The sequence below is a fragment of the Myxocyprinus asiaticus genome, chromosome 38 (assembly GCF_019703515.2).
Source record: "Myxocyprinus asiaticus isolate MX2 ecotype Aquarium Trade chromosome 38, UBuf_Myxa_2, whole genome shotgun sequence".
NCBI classification, from domain to species: Eukaryota; Metazoa; Chordata; class Actinopteri; order Cypriniformes; family Catostomidae; genus Myxocyprinus; species Myxocyprinus asiaticus.
This window is the reverse complement of record NC_059381.1, coordinates 17,306,468-17,328,873: the sequence shown is the minus strand read 5'-3', so window position 1 is coordinate 17,328,873 and position 22,406 is coordinate 17,306,468. Positions and strand designations below refer to the sequence as shown.

At 40.7% G+C, this 22,406-nt stretch overlaps 1 protein-coding gene and 1 pseudogene across 1 annotated transcript; both read right to left on the bottom strand.

Annotated features, from left to right (window-relative positions):
* Positions 1 to 3,154: 3,154 nt before the first annotated feature.
* LOC127428560 (olfactory receptor 4E1-like) lies at positions 3,155 to 6,055 on the bottom strand. The gene is made up of 2 exons (XM_051676995.1): positions 5,137 to 6,055; positions 3,155 to 3,195 (listed from the first exon to the last, which is right to left on the bottom strand). The coding sequence occupies exons 1-2, from the start codon at positions 6,053 to 6,055 to the stop codon at positions 3,155 to 3,157; spliced, it is 960 nt and encodes a 319-aa protein (XP_051532955.1).
* A 4,677-nt stretch (positions 6,056 to 10,732) lies between these two features.
* Positions 10,733 to 13,793, bottom strand: LOC127428558 (olfactory receptor 1030-like; annotated as a pseudogene).
* Positions 13,794 to 22,406: the final 8,613 nt, after the last annotated feature.

The window sequence follows — 22,406 nt, the reverse complement described above, 5'->3', positions numbered from 1 at the left end:
TATTTCCAATTGAGCAATCAACAACAGATGAAATGAAGGACTTAGAAAAAAAATCTATTCGAGAGTAAATCTTATGGACTGAAGAAAAAAAATTATAGTCCCTACCAGATGGTTCAAAAGTCTCCAAATATCTGTAAGACCAAGATTTTTACACATCCTGTGAAGCGTCACTGTTGCTCTAGGAGGCTTGCACACTTTTGCTTCACTATGATCAAGGACTGAGCCCATCAAAAAATGAAAGTCTCCTCCCAATATTATATCGTGAGGGGTGCCAACGGCTTGCAACATCCCTTCAAGATCTATAAAAAAGCCCTGATCATCAACGTTAGGTGCATACATTTTTGCCAAAATAAGACTTTGTCCCTGAATTTCAGCTAAAACAATAATGACTCTTCCTAATTTATCTTTACTCTGTTTGAGACATTTGAATTGTAGATGTTTACTTAGTGTAATGACTCCCCTGCTCTTACTTGAGCCAGCACTATAAATAAAAAGCCCACCCCATATCTTTCCAGATTTTTCAGCTTCCTGCGGGGAAAGGTGCGTTTCTTGAAGAAACACAATATAATATTTCTTACGCTTAAGAAGAGAAATAACCTTCCTTCTTTTTATGGGGTGCCCCAATCCATTCACATTCCACGTGGAGAGAGAAAATCCACTCATATTAACATTTGACCTTTTGACATGTAATAAAAAATAGATTGTGTGTCAAAAACAGGATTATAAAGACCACATTCCAACATTAGTGCAACAGTCAAACCCCGAACATTCCCCAGAACCAAACAAACAGAAAAAAGAAAAACGTGTACATTAACCAGCACACAACAGCGCCAACTGCCGTCCACCCTCCAAACTCAAACAGTCCATGTACGCCTAGGAGAACCCCCGTGACAAATTTGCCATTGGATTACTCAAGTCCGGTGTTTCTATACAAATTTTGTGGGACAGAATTACAAAGCAAAAGATAATCTGTAAAAAAAACTCCAGCCAATAGGCAGAATAAACACAAAGAGCATGTAGCTTCATCCAAAAAAACTGTCCTAAAGGTGTATTATTCTACAAAATAAACTCCAGCCGGAACGAGCACAAAAAGAGTGTGCAGATTCTTCAGACAGTCAAACGAATGTTCAGTGAGCTGGTCCATTTGGCTGCAACATGAGTGCAAGCAAATTACTTACTCCAGTGTCTTATCCAGAAATACTCCACAAAATAAACTCCAGCCAATAGGCAGAGTAAGCACAAAAAGCATGTAGATTAATCCACAAAACTGTCCCGAAGGTGTGTTGCTCTACAAAATAAGCTCCAGCCGCTAGGCAGAACCAGCACAAAAAAAGCATGCAGAATCTTCAAACAGTCAAGCAAATGATCAGTGAGCCGGTCCACATGGCTGCAACATGGGTACCACAAGGTGTCTTAATCACTCCATTGACTTTATGAAGGACATCGCTTCCTGTGGGCATGTGAATGTTTTACCGCCATCCTTATCATCTATTCTCAATTTGGCCAGGAATATCAGTGCAAAAGCGACCTTCCATTGATGTAAACGTTTCTTGCATTCCTTGAATTGATCACGTTTCTCTCTTGTCGAGTCCGCAAAGTCTGGGAACAAGAAAATGCTGTGGTTCTTCCAAGAAAGCCTTCATTTACTCCTTGCCTCACATAACACAAAATATTTATTGGATGATCTCAGAAATTTGGCCAGAATTGATTGGGGCCTATCTCCTTCCGTGGATCGCCGAACCGGTACCCTGTGAGCTTGCTTGATTTCCAGCTTATGGCCTGATATGTCGAGCAGACTCGGAAAGCGCCTATCTAGGAGTTTCAGCATATCCTGTTTGCCCTCGGGAATCCCGACGATACGGACATTATTCCACTGGTTAGAGTTTTCCATGTCCTCCAACTTTGCCCAGACACACTCCAAATCCACCTTGGTTGCTAGCAGATTAGCAGATAATTCCCTCTCCGATGACTCCAGATAATCAATCTATTTCTCGACATCCCCCACTCTTGTAACCATATCAGTGAATTTCGCCTCCATGGCAATGATCGATCGACATATCCCAGCAAGATCCTCCATGTCACCAACAACCTTCGTCAGCATCGCCGACATGTTCAACATCTCTCGCCGCATTTCCTGCACTTCTCCAACCAAATCGACTCCCAGGCCCGCGGCCTGTTCTGGGGTGTCAGCATGAGCACTTAAGTGTCTTTTAATGTCTCCAGAGCCTGAGGATTTTGAATTCTTTGACATATTGTCCTCCTAGAACAGTTATGGAACAGAGTGTATCGAATCTTACCGGTTTATGTCATAAAAAGTATTAAAATTAGCAAAGTGCACAGAGCTCACTGTTCACACGTCTGATCCATGCATGGCATCAGGTGACTCCCCGTGGACAATCATTTCTAAATATCATTAATGTGTGAACACTTTAATAATCATATTAAAAGATATAAGTGTTGATGATGATAAACAAAGCAAGTTACAAAGCAGTTTAATGTTTTAGATATCAATTGAATAATAAAACATAAATGTGAAAATCGTAAATATATATTTATTTCCTGAGAACGCTGATATGTATGGCTCTGCAGTTCAACAGCTTACACCCACAGCGGCCTTCTTTTGGCTTCTATATTGGTCTATATTACTTGGGATGTTCAACAGCACGAGTAAGTGTAATTTCAAGAGAATTCAAAATGTTGAAAAAGATCTTTTACTTGATTGTTTCTCATTCATCGACATTGGACTTGCACAATGGCTCTAGCCTCATCGTAAGCATAGACCGCAATATGCTGTGTGTGTGTTTGTGTGCAGGGTTTGTATTAATGTTGTCAGTTGCAGTAGAGAATTTTTTGGTTCTCAAGCCAGCATGGTGGAAAGGGTTATGTGTGTGTGTGGCTGTAAACTAAAGCCACGATTGGCTATTTTTTTTTTAAAAGGGACGAGACATTCGACATTTCTGCTTCAGTAGGAAATACAGTACATCAAAACACCAAATAGAACTGTGCTCATCAAGGCACTTCATGGCAACTTTAATAACCTTGTCTGTGTCAACTTATGTTCAGTGTTTCAACTTCATTGTCATGTCGACATAATGCCAGTAAACCCTGTAGTCCTGGTAACATTCGCACAACATCCTTTAAAATGCTTCAGCTTTTAAACCCTCCAAGCGCTGGCACTGTTTACTTTTATTATGTACCTTATTTTATTTTTTTACAATAGACGAGTCAAAATTATAATTTTTTTTAATCAACATGATGCAACAAATGCTGTTGATTGAACTTAACTTGTATTGGACCTGAAAAATTCCTTTAACACTAACCTTTTTTATGGTAACCACAAACAGAATCCCCCCTATAAAACAAGTGAACACTACATAATTAGGAATTTCAGAGCATTGCTAGGTGTTCTCAGTGTTTTTGTGCATTGCAATGTTTGCTAGGGTGTTCTGAGTGGTTGCTATGTGGTTGCATACTGACCCAAGTCAAAAGAACCAAGTCTCTGTAATATTCTGGTCACTAGATCATTTTGAATATACTGTAAGTTTCCTTTTATGCTTAAATATAATAAGCTCCCACACAAAATTCAATATTAAAATTTCACTTCTTGTTTATCTCACTATATTGAACACTATTTTCAAGGGACTAAAATAGTCTGATAAGAGAATAAAGAGATGGTACAATAATATCTCTTAGTGCCAGAGGTCATTTACAACCTGAGTTGGATAATTGTCTACCCTCGGACATCATTGTATGTATGTGTGTGATTGGTAACAGTGATATTCATATGACAGTCAGGCCTCTATTTTTGTCCATTATCATTTTAATTTTAAATGTTTTGATAACTTTTATAGGGTAAGCTGCCCTCAGTGAATGAGTGAACATTAGACAATTAACTGTTTATTCTACTTGAAAAGAGAAACAACGTTATGAATTCTTGTAAAGTGATCTTCGGACGAGTTCAGGTCACGTCCTGCTTTTTTTCCATGGCAATCATTGATACTGTTCTGGTTGTATTGTTTAAAAAACAGAAACAGAATTATCTTGCTATCATCGATGAAGTATTAAATAAGGCTTGTATCAAGATAAACCTATACCAATATTTAACATGCTAAGGTGACAAATGAAATCATAGGGAACTGTATAGAGAAACCAAGGTAATTTTAGAGTCAGGCTGAATTTGAAATTGTTTAGTGTGCTTGTATGTGACATATTATAGGCAAAACAGTCAAGAAATTTTGTAGGTTCAAGTATTTTCAAGGACATTTTACTGTGAATATCTGTGGAAAATAATGGTTATAGAAAAAAAAAAGAAAGAAAGAAAAAATAGAGATCATGACTGATCACAACTGTGGCTTTAAATTGTGACACGCACATTGAAAAAAGTGGTAACCTGCATTTGTTACATCAACGATCTAAAGTTTTCAACTTTATCTAAAGCATAAAAATTACTGGAGTAACCAAATATGTCATGTAAAATAAAAAATGTTATTGAATAAAACTAGGTAATTTAGATGTTACCACCTAAAGCACAAAGCATTTACAGTCTATGGTTAGCCATATCACTATCCCTGTTACTGTCTCTTTATCTTGTTTTATTTACTCCTGGCACAGATACAATTGAAATGAGTTCTCATTTCAAATCATTCATCTGTTTACCTCCAGTTCACCTGTATTAATAAATAATGGCATTATACTTGCTGTATGATCCTGTTCCTAACTGAACACAACATCCATTTTTATAAAGCATAAACATATCAATCATTTTTAGGACATACATGATGGATTTTAACCTTAAATGCATTCCTAATTAACTTTGTAGGTCAGAGACAGCATTATGTCACTGAAAATGTACTGAACAGAACACATATATGTGAGTAATAGAAATTGTAACAATAACACACTTTAGTGGATCAAGTGGGTTTGCAGCATAGTGAAATACTAAAGTACTCCTTAATTTATTCTTTACTTCATTGTTTACAAAAATGTTTCAGTATTTTATGTTACATAAAGTAAGGGCCTTGGTTCCAAAAGAGTATAATATTTTGGAATAGAATACCATGGAGAAAATACAGTACAGCACGTCAAATCATTCTTCATCATGATTAATACATGATTAATAATTATGATTATGAGTTTTAATGCATGATTTCAAGACTCTTTTGCGGACCTCCTTAAGTTTTAAGCCATAAATTACAGGATTGAAAAGAGGTGGCACTATAATTATTTCTAAAGCCAAAAAATTACGCAAATCCTCTGGGAAATCGCTTGAGCCATATCTGTTGTACAAGGTGTCAAAAAGCATTGCAACACTGAAATTTACTAATGAAAATACATGAGGCACACAGGTCTGCCAAAATTTCTTTCTGCACTCTAATGATGCTTTACATGCAATGACAAGTTTTATATAGGATACAATAATAACAGCAAAAATTAAAAAATAAAACGAAATGCTTATAAGTCCATAAATGTTATTTGTGTTAGTTGATTCACATGAAAGCTTCACCATTGACCAGTTGTCACAATACAATTTATCAATGTGATTTTTACACAAAACCAACCTATTTGATAATATCAGAGCAATGAGTGTTGTAATTAATGGTATAGTCCAAGAGAAGACAAGTAATGCAATACAAGTTAATCTGTTCAGCTTTGAGTGATAGTTTAAAGGTCTACATATGGCCATATGTCTGTCATATGCCATCACTGCTAATGTAGAATATTCACATTTAACTGAAGTGTAGATCAAAAAAGATTGGAGAGCACACATGTAAGAAGGGATCACATATGAATCCAATATTAAATCATGCAGGAATTTAGGATAAAATCCTGTGGCTCCACATACCCCATTTAAACAAAGATTGCACAAAAAAATGTACATTGGTTCATGAAGGGCTTTCTCAAAGACAATGACCACACAAAGTGAAATGTTAAGAAATAATATCAGAATATAGAGAAACATAAAGCATGCAAAATAAATATGTCTATTTGATTTAGAGTCCTTTGGTTCCATCAGGGTGTAGGTTCCAAAATAGGTCAAATTATCTAAATTATCCATTATCTAGGATGTTAGACCAAAATGTGATTTTTTCTAATGCAAAATGACTTGAGATTTGATTCTTTGAAATCACCAAAATTTTACAAATAATAAATAAGGCAAAGACATGAATTTCTTTTTAAAATATAAACATTTACAAAAAATAGTTTATTTAAAACATTGAGTGTTAATAGCAATCAACTATTACCATTGCCTTGTCAGAGTTGCCATCTTCCATGCTCACACTCATGAAATAGAAGCTCTAAAGGCAACTGGCATGCTTATAAATAGTTTTTTTCCTCATAGAATATTCTCTGGCACATAAACCTCAGGAGGGTTTATATGAACCGTGTTTGTCTTAAATATGTAAAAATAGCATTGTGTCCATTTCTTGCTATATAGACAAACAAGATGAATATGTAAACTGATGACAAAGGACTAAACACTCTGCAAACTGCTCAATAAAAATCCATATATCTTTTTATTTGATGCATATATTTAAAGATGCACTCTTTTCCTCATTAAAAAAAAAACAAAACAATGTAACTCCTAAAGACATGAATTGTAATTTTGCAATATATGAAGGAAATCATGACCACTCGTATTAAAATGAAGACTCCAGTCATATCAGTAACCATATAAAAGCTGTTTTAATCTACATGGAGAGGGTCCACACATGGGCTCTGCCATGTTAGAATCACATGACAAGCCGAATACTACTTAATCTGCTTAATCTCAGTAACCGTCCGGTTATTTGTCACTTTCACTCACTGATTAAAGTAATTGTGGCTGACTGTGAATACAAATTTCAACAATGGCATCTGAAACTGAAAACTATTGATTTTAAATTATGCTGCATCCAGGCCGCTAGGTGTCAGTGTAAGTCCAAGATGACACAAAGACAAAAGTTACTGAGTGCACTTTTAAAATCAGATTACGAAAAAACAATGTAGTGTATGGAGTTTTATAAACAAGGTGGTGACAGGTGATTCCTGTCAGCCTTATTACCTCGCCACACAGCTCGTTTAGGGCGTGATCCATTCAGTGATTCTGTTTGTCAGGTTCTAACATGAATACATAATAAGTGACCTTTGGAGTGCGATTTATCCCATTCAGAACAATCATGTAACAGCAAAATCTTTCCAATTGACCGATACTTTAATTTCAACTTCTTTTCAAACCAACACAGACATTTTAGCGCAAGCTTGCTGCCATGCAGCACTCGCTCTGACCATTCCACAGCACACTGTAGTTATACACAGCCTCTGTCCGAACAGACACAAGCCCAGTCGGGCTCCGCAAGAGGCGGACCACGTGCTACATCCCAACTTATTCATAATCCTTCCGCAAACTCGTCTCGCCTCTCAGCATTCGAGCAAGCCTCGCCTCGCCGCGTAGTCCTGATAAAACGAAGCAAGCACTGCTACAAACTTCCACTCATCCCTACACTATAACATGACTTTCCCACCTCTCATCAGGACAAACACTTCACGCAGGTAAAATCAATCTATTATTTTTTTTTACAGACAGTCTTCTCTACATTTGCCTGAATCATTGGATTACAAACTTTTATTTACAAGCTTGACCATACAACTTAATTGCTGCATGATTTTAAAAGCATTCAACAATCTGTCATAATTTTACACTCCACCCAAGTTTAAAGTAACAGGTTTAAATAGATACTGAATGACTCAGCTTGGCACCTTGCTTTATACTCCAGTATTTCAGTTTTTGTAGAATTTATTACAAGTCATCAATATATACAAGTCATTTTATTCACCACACTACTGCAAACGGTGCTCTTATAGTATCTATTAAATCCAACTCTCAGGCACACTCAAGCATGTTTCCTGACATTGTTTCACATATGTTCCCGACATTTAATCTAGCAAACAATTACTTTTAGGTGTCCGCAGACACTATGTTTACCACGTTACCATGTTTTCTATTGGCTCAACACATCCCTAAGCAGCACAAATGTGCTGTCCAGGTACCGCGACTGCAGCGTCTTTCAGGCCGTACGACTAAACCTCCCACTACACTGTAAACAGTGCAATGCGCTGTCCAAGCGCCACAACTGTGGCATCTTTCTGGCCATGTGACAAACCCCCACTACACTGCAAACAGCGCACACAATTTTTTAAAAACAAATTAAAATAATACAAATTCCCCCACAATAAGCCATTCCCAGATCTCACTCCTCATCAAAGGCATTCACAAGTCCCAACCCACCAGAATCAATACCAGACAACTACTTACTATCGGTCTACTAACTCATCGCCTAAACACTGTCTGTCAGGGCTACAGTTCTCTAAACACCTCAAAAACCCTAGACGTCATGTTCATCCTTGCCTTCTTTGACTTCCTCTATTGCTCCAAACTCACCATCACAACAAAATTCGACCCAAGAATCCATCCCACCGTTTCGGACCTCCACATCCTAGACAACGACACAATCAGATACTTCATCAAACATAGCAAAACAGACCAAAAGAGGGCACCCAGTTTTTATTTTCAACATTCCTACTCCCATACAGCCCTTCCAATCACTAGCACACTACCTACATTACAGAGGATCCCAAACAAAAACCCTCTAGATCCCCTCTTCGATGACGACAAAAATCAAGCAGTATCCCGATTCTGGTTCCAAAAACACCTAAAATCCATCCTGCTCAATTCTGGCATCTCAGATAAACTATCCTCAAGCCATTCCTTTAGCATCTGCGCCGCAACCACAGCAGCCCACAAAGGCCTTCCCGATCACCAAATATGATAACTGTGCCGCTAGTCATCCGACGCATACCTCGGCTACATCTGCACCAACTGTCTTCATATCAGGAAAGCACATCAAGCCCTAATAAACTAATTACAATGTTCACATTTGGGGTCAGAGGGACGCTTACTTCATCCTCAGTGCCCCTTCCCTCAGGGTTCGCCCGTTCGCTGCATGTGCTCTTCCGTCGAACTCACCAAGCCCAGAGGGAGATTTAAGGTCGGCCCCCGTGTTCTGGCGTAACGATCCCTCCAGCGCTTTTCAGCTCTTACAGAGCTCATTTCCATGTGGCCGCAACTGCCACTGTCTCTTCAGTGCTTCCACCTATTTTCATTCTCCATCTCTACCTATTCTACACCTCCCAGTTTCCTATCCCCCAAGCGGACCCTAGTGCGAGGCTGCCTCCACTCATTCTATCATATTTTGGCACCTCTGCCCACCTCTCACAGGGCTCAGCAAGTGCCTCCCCCTCCCTCAAATTAATTTTATCATCATTATTTGGGGGGTACAAAAGGCATCATAAAATACTTCGTCTCAACGTTTACACTATCCTCTAAGCAAAATTAACTTGTGAACTACTGAAATGGAGTTTTATAACAAGTTTCGGGAGGAGCATGGTCACTTAATCCGACCAATCACATTGCTAGAGTAAGCGTATATAAACAGCCGCATACCTCTACATGGCATTGAGTCTTCCTGCATCCCTCCACCTCCCCTTTCTCCTCCTATCTATTTATTAATAATTAATCTAAGTCCAGGGGGTATTCGTGCTCAGGTCAAGCCTCGAGTCCTTCGCCCAGCAAGCCACAAACATTTACACTATCCTCTAAGCAGGATTACATTAACTTGCAAACTACTGAAATGTTTTTATTTTGCAATTTTTATTCTCTTGGTTAGGTATTTGCAGTTTTTAAAAAACACATTCTGGACTTTTTAGAACAATGGCCAAAAAAACTCAATTTATCAGTTTACTTTAATGCATGTATATTAAGGGTCTGAAGGTTCAGGTACAGTCTGTGTCTCTTCTGTTAATTCCATATCGGTTCACAAATGTAATTGTTTCATACAAATTAGCAACATTTTCCCCTGCTTTTTTATTTTGTATTTTTCCTATTTGAAATTTAATTAGTGTTGAATTCATGGGTTAAATGTGTTATTTGGGGGTGGTTTGCAAGGACTGAAATGTGGCCCTTATCAATTCCATGTGTTCCACTCTTCGTAGTCCATCTGGTTTCTCCACAGTGGTGTATCTTGGCTTGTTGATTCTGACTGAAACAAAACTGTGAACAGTGCCATTAAAGTGGTGAATGTAGGCCTAAATACAATTCAATCACCTAAGATGTTTTTACACTGAAAGTTTTAGGTTAAGACAATGTGTTTTGGGGAAACCAGCTTGTACAGTGCTTAATTCACTCTAGCTCATAAAACATGTACGTTGTGAAAAAGGTTATTTGCTTATGCGCAGACATACAAGTTTTGTCTCATTGCAACATGTCGCTTGCTGCAGTATATTATTATATATATATATATATATATATATATATATATATATATATATATATATATATATATATATATCAGACATCAGCTCATGGGGGCACTAGACCATAGCTTTGTCTGCTATTTATTCTACCCCTGGTTAAATTGCCCACACAAGTCCTGCTTTTAAACTATTTGTGCATCCTTAAAGGTAAGGTGCACCATGATAGCAAGCATTCTGTATGACTGAAATGTGAACTAAAAATCCTAGTAACTTCATAATGCACCACTTTTTTCTTTTGTGCTTCACTTAATTACAATTATGGCCAGTCTGTTCCTTTATTTTAGGCATGGCCATCAGTTTTTGTCAGCTATGTAATAATCAGTCTCTTTTGTTCTAGCAGATTATATAGCAGATACATCAAGACAGAATTTAAGTTAATTGTTTATTGTTTTATGTTATTAATAAAGCCTTTCAAGATTCTTTTACGGACCTCTTTGAGCTGTAAACCATAGATTACAGGTTTGAAAAGAGGTGGCACTATAATCATCTCTAAGGCCAAAAAATTACGCAGATTCTCTTGGACATCGCCTGAGCCATATCTGCTGTACATGGCATCAAAAAACACAGCAATAGCAAAATTAATCATTGTAAATATATGAGGCATACAGGTCTGCCAAAATTTTCTTCTATTCTCTAATGATGCTTTACATGCAATGATGAGTTTAATATAAGACACAATAATAAAAACAGACAGGCAGAAATAAAATGCAATAACAATAAATCCATAAACATTATTAGCAACAGTTGATTGACATGAGAATTTTACCATAGACCAGTTGTCACAGTAAAATTTATTTAATGTGATATTTACGTCATGTGTATTTTGTTGATTCATGTCTTTTATTTTGAAAAGTTTAGTTCCTGTTCCCATGTCATGTGATTTCATGTTTTCCCTCCATGTTCATGTGTCATGTTTTCATTGGTTTATTGTTTAATTAGCTTGTTATCAGTTCTGTTTGTTCATTGGTTTATGTTCCCCCATGTCCATGTATTTAAGCCTCATGTTTTCCATTGTGTCTTTGTCAAGTATTGAATGTATGTGGAGGTGTTTTTGTTTCAGCCCAGCCCAGCCCAGCCCAGCCCAGCCAAGCCCAGCCAATGTCAAGTTTTAAGTCTAGTTAAGTTCATGTTTCACGTTTATAGTTAGGGTTTTGGTTTCACTTTTGTAAATAAACTGCACTTGGGTTCTCTTCACTCCTTCATCATCATCTTCATCATTGCCAGTGCCAGCAACATTACAGAATACTTGACCGAACCATGAACCCAGCAGTTTTACTTCTGCGCCTACGTCAGGGGAATAGACCCCTGGAGGACTATGTTGAGGACTTCTGCGGTCTAGCCTGCCAGGTGGACTTTAATGAGGCTGCCCTCAAAGACCGTTTTAGATTTGGACTGAATGAGTCCATTTTTTTTTTTATGCCTGGCGGTCGCAGTTCCCTCAGTCTGGCTCAATATATCGACCTCACCCTACAGATCATTGGTTCCACGTTCACTGTGGGGTAGGCAGATGCCGAGCCAGAGTTCCACGACATGGCCGCCGCCGAGCCAGAGTTCCTATTCATGGCCATCTTTTGCTCCATGCCACGTCACAGCAACGCCTCAGCCCGCTCCATGCCATGTCACAGCAACGCCTCAGCCCGCTCCATGCCATGTCACAGCAACGCCTCAGCCCGCTCCATGCCACGTCACAGCAACGCCTCAGCCCGCTCCATGCCACGTCACAGCAACGCCTCAGCCCGCTCCATGCCACGTCACAGCAACGCCTCAGCCCGCTCCATGCCACGTCACAGCAACGCCTCAGCCCGCTCCATGCCACGTCACAGCAACGCCACAGCCCGCTCCATGCCACGTCACAGCCATACCTGAGCAGTTGGACCTGGAGATGGTTCCCACCCTTATATCCTTATATCCACCCTTAGTTCTCCTGAGCAGGCAAGGGGAACTTTCGGCCCTCCGACCCCACCTGGCCTGTCGGTCCCTCGACATTGCCTCAGATCTGCGTTCCCTCGGCTCCACTGCAGTCATTCAGCATGTCGGCTTTGCCGGGGTCCCTCGTCTCTCCGGCTCCTCCTTGGTCTGTCGGTCACCTGGCTCTGCCTTGGCTCTCCGATCCTCTGGCTGCGCCTCGTCCCTCCGATCTGTCAGCTCCACCGGGGACCTCCTTCCCTACGGCTCCACCTTAGTCCTCAGTCCCACCGGCTCCACTTCAGTCTTCCGATTTCCCCCAGCTCCGCCTTGCTCCTCCAAGCCTCCAGCACCGCCTTGGTCCTCCCTGCCATCGGCTCCACCCTGGCCCTTCGAGTCTACGGCTACTCTCCGGGCACCAAGTTCCATGGCTCCGCCCCTTGAGCCTCTCACAGCTCCACCTTCCATGGCTCCGCCCCTCGAGCCTCTCATGGCTGCACCCCCCATGGACTTTGCTCTGATCACACGTCCCACACCTCAAGTCACAACCCCCCCCCCCCAGCTCCCTACAGAACTTTGAATTTGTCATGTTTTACATGTTTTGTTTATGTGTTGGTGTCAGGAGCCACCCCTTACTGGGGGGGGGATATGTCATGTGTATTTTGTTGATTCATGTCTTTTATTTTGAAAAGCTTAGGTCCTGTTCCCTTGTCATGTGATTTCATGTTTTCCCTCCATGTTCTTGTGTCATGTTTTCATTGGTTTATTGTTTAATTAGCTTGTTATCAGTTCTGTTTGTTCGTTGGTTTATGTTCCCCCATGTCCATGTATTTAAGCCTCATGTTTTCCATTGTGTCTTTGTCAAGTATTGAATGTATGTGGATGTGTTTTTGTTCTAGCCAAGTCAAGCCAGGTTATGTTTGTCAAGTTTTAAGTCTAGTCAAGTTCATGTTTCATGTTTATAGTTTAGGGTTTTGGTTTCACTTTTGTAAATAAACTGCACTTGGGTTCTCTTCACTCCTCCGTCATCATCGTCTTCATTGCCAGTGCCAGCATCATTACATTACACAATTTCAATCTATTCGTCAACAGAAGTGTGATGACCATATAAATAAATGGTAGGGTCCAACATAAGCCAAGTAATATGCCACAAGTAAATTTGTTCAGCTTTGAGTGATAGTCTAAAGGTGTACATATGGCTATATGTCTGTCATAAGCCATTACAGTTAATGTAGAACAGTCACACATAACTGAGGTGTAAATCACAAAAGCTTGGAATGCACATGTATAAGAAGGGATCATAAATGAATCAAACATTAAATCATGCAGGAATTTAGGATAGAATCTTGTGGCTCCATATACATCATTTACACACAGATTGCACAGAAAAATGTATATCGGTTCATGAAGGGCTCTCTCCAAACAAACAATATAAAAACATAGATCAGAAAAAAGCATGTGAAATATATGTGCCTATATGAATTAGTGTCTTTTGGTTCCAGTAGGGTATAAGTAGCAAAACACGTCCTATTATCCATTTTAAATGTATGTTAATCCACAAATTTCAAATGTAAATTATCTGATATTATTCTTTAATATCACCAAGAACTGATAATTGAAAAAGCCAATTATATCTAAATATAAGCACCTATGGCTTTTGTCCAAGATGAAAAACATCTAAATCAACCATAAATAAATAAAGACACATGCATTTAAAACAACAATGCTAGAACCTATGAAACGTTACAGTTGCCTTGCCAGAGTTGCAATCTTACATGTTCCCATTCATGAACTGAAGGCTGTAATGACCATGGACACCCTTATAAATAACTCATGGCAACTTCTTTGTGAGGCTTTAGCAAATAAACCCCATGGGTTATTCTGTAAATGCTGTAGGTCTTTGATATGTGCTTCATTGTAATACAGCATATTTGTCATTTATTTTTTTTATTTTTTTTTTTGCATAAAAAAAGGGAGGTGATATGAAAATGTACACTAAAGACTTTGATTAAAGGACTACAAATTCAAAAAAGTGCTGATATTACAGTATATTTATAAGACGTTCCAAGTATGAAGAAAGTATTACATTCGGTCTATAACATTTGCAGTCAGGATGCCCTAGTTAAACCTAACGCTGTAACCTGTTATCCTTTCTCAAAACTTACTATAACATTCTTTTGAATTAAGTGTAATTTTTTTTTTTTTTTTTTTTTTGATAAGGTGAAGCTTTACAATTGTCCATAATTACGTTTTTATCATTAAATGCAGGGTTGTATTTTCAATTGCCCAGGGCAAAATACAAAATTTTGATAAGTGTCTTCTCGAATGAGCAGGCTAAATCATGAGCCCTCCCAAAACGCATTGACTCTTTTAACTGAAGCTACCATCTTTACACCACAAAGGCAACAATGTATAGGCTAATGTGGCTAATGTGGATAAACGCAGCTGAATTAAACGGATAATTTCAAGCACAATGGAGAATGTCAAACATCTCATAAGGCTAGACAGCCAAGACATTCTAAACAGCACTGATGAGGTAAAGACTAAAACATAATGTGCGTGCCATTACTGTAGCAACACTAATGGTAATAATTGGCATGATTTGACAGAAATGTTGTAGATTAATTAAAACTATAAAAGGGGAAGGAGAATTATTTAAACAAACACATAACAAAATGCTATACTTTGTTCTATTGAGACCATAGTGACTTTGATCTGCTCAATGACTATCCATCCACCGTCTTTTCTAACCTAATCTAATTCTTAAAAAGTAAAAAAGTTAAATTTGGGCTTTCAATGAACTATTAATTATGGGCCAAAGTAGTTATAACCTATACTATGTGTCAAAATGTCAAATTGATTGATTTATTACATGTGATTTGTGACCCCCCTGTCACCCTTGATTGACAGGTATGTGTAACGTAATTTATGACCCCCTGTCACCCCTGACTGTCAGGCAGAAGATAGTCTGGACATGTTAAAAAACATGTTTGGACATGTTCTTACTGGAGTGTATTGACCAGTCATCGGATGTCAATGATTGTTTATGGTGTGTTTATGTTAATAATGTCTTACCTCTCACCATTGTTCCTTCCTGGTATGCTTTTCACACCTACATCACTACCTACATCCTGAATTTGTTGTTTAAATAATGGTTTAAGATGCCATCGTTAAAAAACAGAAGACACTCTGCAACTTTCTGTTACAATGGCTGCTCCGAGAACTCCTAAAACCCCTAGAAGAGTGATGTGTATTTCACCAAAAAGAGAACCTGTTGAAATGATAGCGGAACTGACTTTTGCGCCAAGAAAAAAACAAAATGTTAGTTTGACAAAGTTTCTTCATGAAGATGAGGATTTTGTGAAATGTGATTTCTCATTGTCTGGTAATCGTGTAGGAAGATATGTGTTTGACAAGGTGATGCAGACTGTGAAACTCTATGCGGTGGATATTGGAGATGATTTTACATCACAGGAACCCTGCCTGTTTTTCCCTGCCAAAGACTGGTTTATGTTTTACAATTACGTTTTGAGAGATTTGAATGACTGTGGCGATGAGCCACTGTACATCAGTGAGTGGGACGCCGTGACTCCTTATATTTTTTGCTGCAACGACAAGATAAAGCTCTGCGAAAGTGCATGGCCTATTCCTGAGTCTGAGCATCACATGTACTATGACATGAAATTTTTGTTTCAGCGGAAAGATGTTCGTATACTTGACGACATTTTTACCTGTATTGACAAGATGTTTAGATGGTGTGACATGTATGATCGCTACAGTTCTTTAAAGACGATATTGTTTCACCCTGAGCAGGACTTCAACAACCCCGAAGACCACCTCTTAAGTCCGCCCCCATATTACAGCCATTAAAAACGCCAGCAGTTCGGTACATTCGCTACATACATTCACCATGTCTCAAGAATCTATGACTGTCTACAGCTGCACCAACACTCCTGAGACTGCATCGGCGATGCGTGACGACAATGCAACACTGCTGGAGCCCCACCCACAAACTTGTGATAACAACTGGTTGGATACATTTTGCATGGATCTGGGGTATCACAACCTGACCTTCCTAACAACGCCGTACGGCAACACTGGAGCAATAGCTGGAGCTGCGGCCTATGCTGGGATTGATGACACAGACAGTTGTATCTGCTCTGACGGCTTCAAAATCATAAAAGTGACTGTCGTGGTCCTTGTGGAACATCTCATCAACAAAAAGCTGAAAGAACTCTGTTTGGGCTGCGAGGTGGACCATCCGAGTCAGATTAGACATTCCTGTTTGTTTGAACCTGACGCCTATTTCTTTGATGTGTACTTTGAGGAACTGTCATGTAATCTGGTTAAACCAGGAATTAAACACATCATAGCTCAAGCATTGACCCGGTGTGGTTTGAGGATTCACCCCCAGAGGATTCAGGGGGCGGTGGACACTATTATGCATGAACTGCATGACGAAGTTTACATTGTGGAAAATCTTTGTGGAGTCAGAGAGAAAGTTGTGGATGTCAGCAGCGAACAGATTGTCTATGATGCCGTGGACAGATGGAAAGGCTCCGCACAAGTTGCCTGTGTGTGATACTGAAATGGGGAACACATGCTGTCCAACAGGACTGGCAAAGTGTCTACTTAAATGTCGTATTAGATGTGAGATGACCAACTTAATGTACAAAATCATTAATGACTGTGTTGATGTACCTGTTGCTGTAAACGAATGTGGTGTTGATCCCAAACATTTAACAAACCTTAAGAAGCAAATGTCTGTTGTAAGAGGCATGTCAAACGAGTGGACAGATATGATGCGTATGTGTATTAATGCGGGCGATCCAATTTGTGCAACTATCAGAAAAATACTAGACCTGGTGACTGAATGTGGCAGTTGTATTAGAATTGCTGACATAATCTGTATGTGTATGTATGTGACTGATTTATGTGTAATCACAGTGTCAAGAAATGACCAGACTGATGTTTGTGAAATTATTGAAACACTAGTTGATTACATTCTTGAGAAAAACATTGTGATGTGTATAAAATTTCTACAGTACCTCGATGCTGTATGATGCCAATGTTCTCTTTTACTGAAATAAAAACCCAAAACACTTAAACCATCTGAGTTATTCATTTGTGGATACTGAAGTGACAATATGTCAGAAGAAATTAAAAATATTTATTACACACCTTCTAACCCAGGATCTTTAGGAGGTAAAAAACGTTTAAAAGATGGTGTTTTAAAAGAAACGGGTGTTCGTTTAACCAGTAAACAAGTTTCGGACTGGCTTGCCGGCGAGGATGCTTACACACTACACAGAACTGCCCCTCAAAAATACAAAAGGAATCGGGTTTTTGTCTATGGTTTTGATATGCAGTTCCAGGCCGATCTAGATGATATGTCTGCATACGCCAAGGAAAATAACAACAATCATTTTCTGTTGACGTGCATTGATCTGTTTAGTAAATATGCATGGACGTGTGTGTTAAAAAAACAAGAGCGGCGCCGAGGTGACTAAAGCTTTTGAATCTATACTGAAAGAGGGACGTGTGCCACACAAATTACAGACAGACAAAGGAAAGGAGTTTTTTTAACAAGCATTTTCAAAGCATGACAAAAAAGTACAACCTCACCCATTTTGCACCCGCCACAGAATTAAAAGCCTGTGTCGTTGAACAGTTTAATAGAACCTTAAAAGGTAGGATGTGGAGGTATTTAACAGCTACAAACTCAAAATGCTACACTGATATACTTCAAGACATCACGGCTGGATACAATGTCAGCTATCACAGAAGCATCAAGATGAGACCGGTTGATGTGAACAAAGAAAGTTAATATGTGATGTTTCATAATCTATATGGGTCTAGTGGGGGTCGCAGTGTCACCCCAAAATTTAAATATAAAGTTGGTGACATTGTTAGAATTTCTAAAGTAAGAGGCCCATTCACAAAAGGGTATGAGGAAAACTATACGCAGGAGTTTTTCACTATAACAGTGTGCATCCCATGCGACCCACCTGTCTACAGATTGTGTGATTATGACGGCGATGTCATCGATGGCGTTTTTTATGAGGAGGAATTACAAAAAATATTTGTGAACAAAAACAAGACATTTAAAGTGGAAAAAATTTTAGACAAGAAGAAACAAGGCCGGAAAACGTTAGTGTTGGTTCGCTGGCTCGGATGGCCTACAAAATTCGCATCGTGGATCGACCAGAAAGAATTGGTTGATGTACAGAAGCCATAAAAACAAAAGACCTACATAGGTAGCACACATTCATGTAAAAACCAACCATGACTGAGGGTGGTTTTTATGTCACGCTGCCCTGCAACGCCTCGTTATCTGTTTATCCAGAAAACCGCATATCTAGTTATACAACCAGGTTAGCGAGAACTATAAACCTAAAAGGAGAATGGCAAGTTGGACTGATCGAATTTGAATATCCTGTGTCATGGTATACATTTAATGAGGAAGATGCTGCATTCATTCTCAGCTATGGTGAAACAATGGCGACAGATAGTGAGAAACACATCACCGACTATCCTGTTTAAGGCAAAGAAATAGAGATTTTCATCAGCAGCAATCAAAAGATATCAAATGTACCTTACAGGTGAAAGACTGAATATTATGATGACATCGTTTTTTTGATCAGGGAGATCAACGCAAACCTGCCATTGTGGGTGAGTCTTGGTATGACCATGTTTCTGAAAGCCCCTCCGAAGACATCACTGACATTTTATGGAAAGTTGGCTAATATTTTAGGATTAAAACCAGGGGTTGCTATAGAAACTGGTAACCAAACTCATGAAAATCATAGTGTTGGGTACAAGCCTGTGATGTATGCACCCTATAAAGCAGACATAAATGGGGGGTTCTACACCATGTATATCTACACAGATATTATAGAATATCAATCAGTTGGTGATCATCATGTTCCGCTACTAAGGTGTGTACATATAGACGGTGAGAATAACAAGATTGTTAGTGATAGATACGACAGACCGCGTTACGTATCATTTAATAAATTGTTCATCACCAAGATAACCATACAAGTGAAAGACAACCAAAATCAAGACGTACATTTCAGTTACGGGAAGGTGTGTGCTAAGCTACACTTTAGACCTGTGAAACAATTTGTTTAAAAATTTCATATTTCAACAATCACAATGCCGACCCCATGCGTTATGTTGCCTATTACCAGAATCAGGCCGGCAATGGACTCCCCGGCTATGCCGGGGGCGGGGTTATGTATGGAGCTGGTTTGGTGGGGATGTTTAGAGGACTCTTTAGAATGGATATACCATTGCTAAAACGAGGATTTAGCATAGTCAAGCCACATCTTAAATCAGCTACAAAAAACATACTAAGTGACGTTGTTAGTAACACATTATCACAGTCTTTTAATAACAACAGTACTCAAGACGGATCCGGGCTAATGGTGATGGCTTGCAAAAGAGCATCTAGGCCACCAGGGGTGTGGAGGAGTGGCCAAACGCAGAAGAAAACAAAACATACACCTAAGAAAGCGTCAGTCGTAAAACGCATGCGCAAGGAGACAACAAAAAGTGCTACATCAAAAAGACCAAAGATCTCTGTTAAAACAATATTTTAGATCATGGCTTTACTACACAACATGTCAGAAGAGTGTTTAAAAACCGAACTGGATCTGTTCACAGTGCCATTGACTCAAACTGCTATTGAAAAAAATACTTATATTGAAGTACCACCATTATCAGCAATATCAGACTCATCACCTTTGGAGTTTTTTATCGCAGGGACTGGAGAGGATTATGTAGACCTAAACAACATATTGGTGTTTTTGCGTCTCAAAATCACTAATGCTGACGGCACAGATATTGCAGGTGGAGCCCCAGTGGGTCTTATTAACTAAGCAGGGGCAACAAGTGGATGTGTCGCTTGGAGATCATCATGGTTACTGGTTTAACCTCCATTCCCTGATGGAGGGAACGAGACGTTGGTGTCAATGTAGTGACACTAGGGGTCACTCTTGGGAGCCCGAGACACCTCTGGTCTTTGATAAAAGGCCAATGAAAATTGGCGAGTGGTATTTGCATGCCACTCCCCCGAACATACGGGTATAAAAGGAGCTGGTATGCAACCACTCATTCAGGTTTTACGCTGAGGAGCCGATATAAGGTCAGGCCATTTCAGCGGGTAGTTCAGCGTTGTGGCAGGAGGGACCAACGTCTCGTTCCCTCCATCAGGGAACGGAGGTTACACCAGTAACCATGATGTTCCCTATCTGTCACTCACTCGATGTTGGTGTCGATGTAGTGACACTAGGGGTCCCTATACAAAACGCCACAAGGCTGAACTGTGTTACGTGAACTGGCGGTGTGTGGTGGGCAGACTTGCTGTGTGCCTTATAGTCAGCATACCAGGTCGACACGTAACCTCCCCAACACAGTTATGAGTGTCGAACGGCCCTTTTTGGGGACAAGTCGACTACCCAAAGATAGAGACAGGCTTAACCCAGTCGTGGCCTCTTTTCCCCTTCTCTTTTTCCACTCCCTAAAAAAGAAGGGGGATTATCCGACTGGGCCGCCAGGTCTAGTCGGGGGGTGTCCCTCCCAAGGGGAGGACACCGTGGAGACCACACCTCACCCCAAGAGAGGGGGGGATATTTAAGTGGAAGAATATGTCACATGGTCTTTCCAACCATGTGGACAGCCCTCAAGGTTGATCCTGCCCAATGGGGGAGGAGTTACTATAAACATGGAGACTGGGGCAGAGGGGCTCTGCCCAAGGAAGACACAGTTTTCCAGCAGGGAAACGAATTAGCGGAAGATATAGATCACATGGGATTAGCCTTACAGGGAACCACCACATGCGGAGCACCTACCCCAGAACCGGGCTATTAGTTAGCGCGTGTACTGGGCCGGCAGCGAGTCTCTCCGAAAACTCGACTGCCACAGGGCACGGAGGAACTCAACCAGGGAACAAATTTTGTGAACACTACTGGGAATTAACAGCGCACGTCTTCAGCTCAAAAGGAGGTGGAAGGCGCTATGTGCAAGCGATACACCTGGCTGGCTATCCCGGGCTTATCCGCTTGTTGCTTGCCACTACCTGGGACGAAACCGGTTCCACCCAGAGGTTGTAGAACCTTGCAAAGGTGTTGGGTAGTGCCCAGCCCACTGCTCTGCAAATGTCTGTTAGAGAGGCACCCCTGGCCAAGGCCCAAGAAGCCGCTACACCACGGGTAGAATGGGCTCGTAGCCCTACCGGGGGCGGCATGTTTTGGGCGAGATATGCCATAGTTATGGCGTCAACGAGCCAGTGGGCGATCCTCTGCTTGGAGACAGCGCTTCCTTTCCGCTGTGCACCAAAAGCAGACAAAGAGCTGCTCAGAGATTCTAAAGCTCTGCGTGCGATCCAAATAGATGCGTAAAGCACGCACCGGACACAGTGATGACAGGGCTGGGTCTGCCTCCTCCTGGGGCAGCACTTGCAGGTTCACCACCTAGTCCCTAAAGGGGTGGTGGGAACCTTGGGCACATAGCCCGGTCAGGGTCTCAAGATCACGTGAGAGTAACCTAGACCGAACTCCAGGCACGTTTCGCTGACAGAGAACGCTTGCAGGTCACCTACCCTCTTGATGGAAGTGAGCGCAGTCAGGAGGGCAGTCTTCAAGGAGAGTGCCTTAAACTCGGCTGACTGCAAAGGCTCAAAGGGGGCTCTCTGTAGACCCTGAAGAACTACAGAGGTCCGCTGAGGGAACGAGGCATGGCCTGGAGGGATGCAGCCTCCTGGCACCTCTTAGGAACCTGATGATCAGATCATGCTTCCCTAAGGACTTACCGTCGACTGCGTCGTGGTGTGCTGCTGAAGGGGACAGCCGCCCTTCCAACCTCTCCTGCAGGAAGGAAAGCACTGATCTGACTGCACATCTCTGAGGGTCTTCCCGATGGGAAGAACACCACTTAGTGAACAGACGCCACTAAAAGGCATACAGGCACCTCGTAGAGGGAGCCCTAGCCTGAGTGATCGTGTCTACCATCACAGGTGGGAGACAGCTTAGGTCTTCCACGCCCCGTCCAGGGGCCAGACATGGAGATTCCAGAGGTCTGGGCGTGGGTGCCAGATGGTGCCCCTTCCCTGAGAAAGAAGGTCCTTCCTCAGGGGAATTTTACCAGGG

What these genes read in the sequence shown, in the direction of transcription:
- LOC127428560 (XM_051676995.1), bottom strand. Translation starts at nt 6,055, where the DNA reads ATGGATAATTTAGATAATTTGACCTATTTTGGAACCTACACCCTGATG. An exon ending in AGTCTTGAAATCATGCATTA is followed by an intron (nt 3,196 to 5,136) that starts AAACTCATAATC and finishes ATAAAATAAGGT; the next exon opens with ACATAATAAAAGTAAACAGT.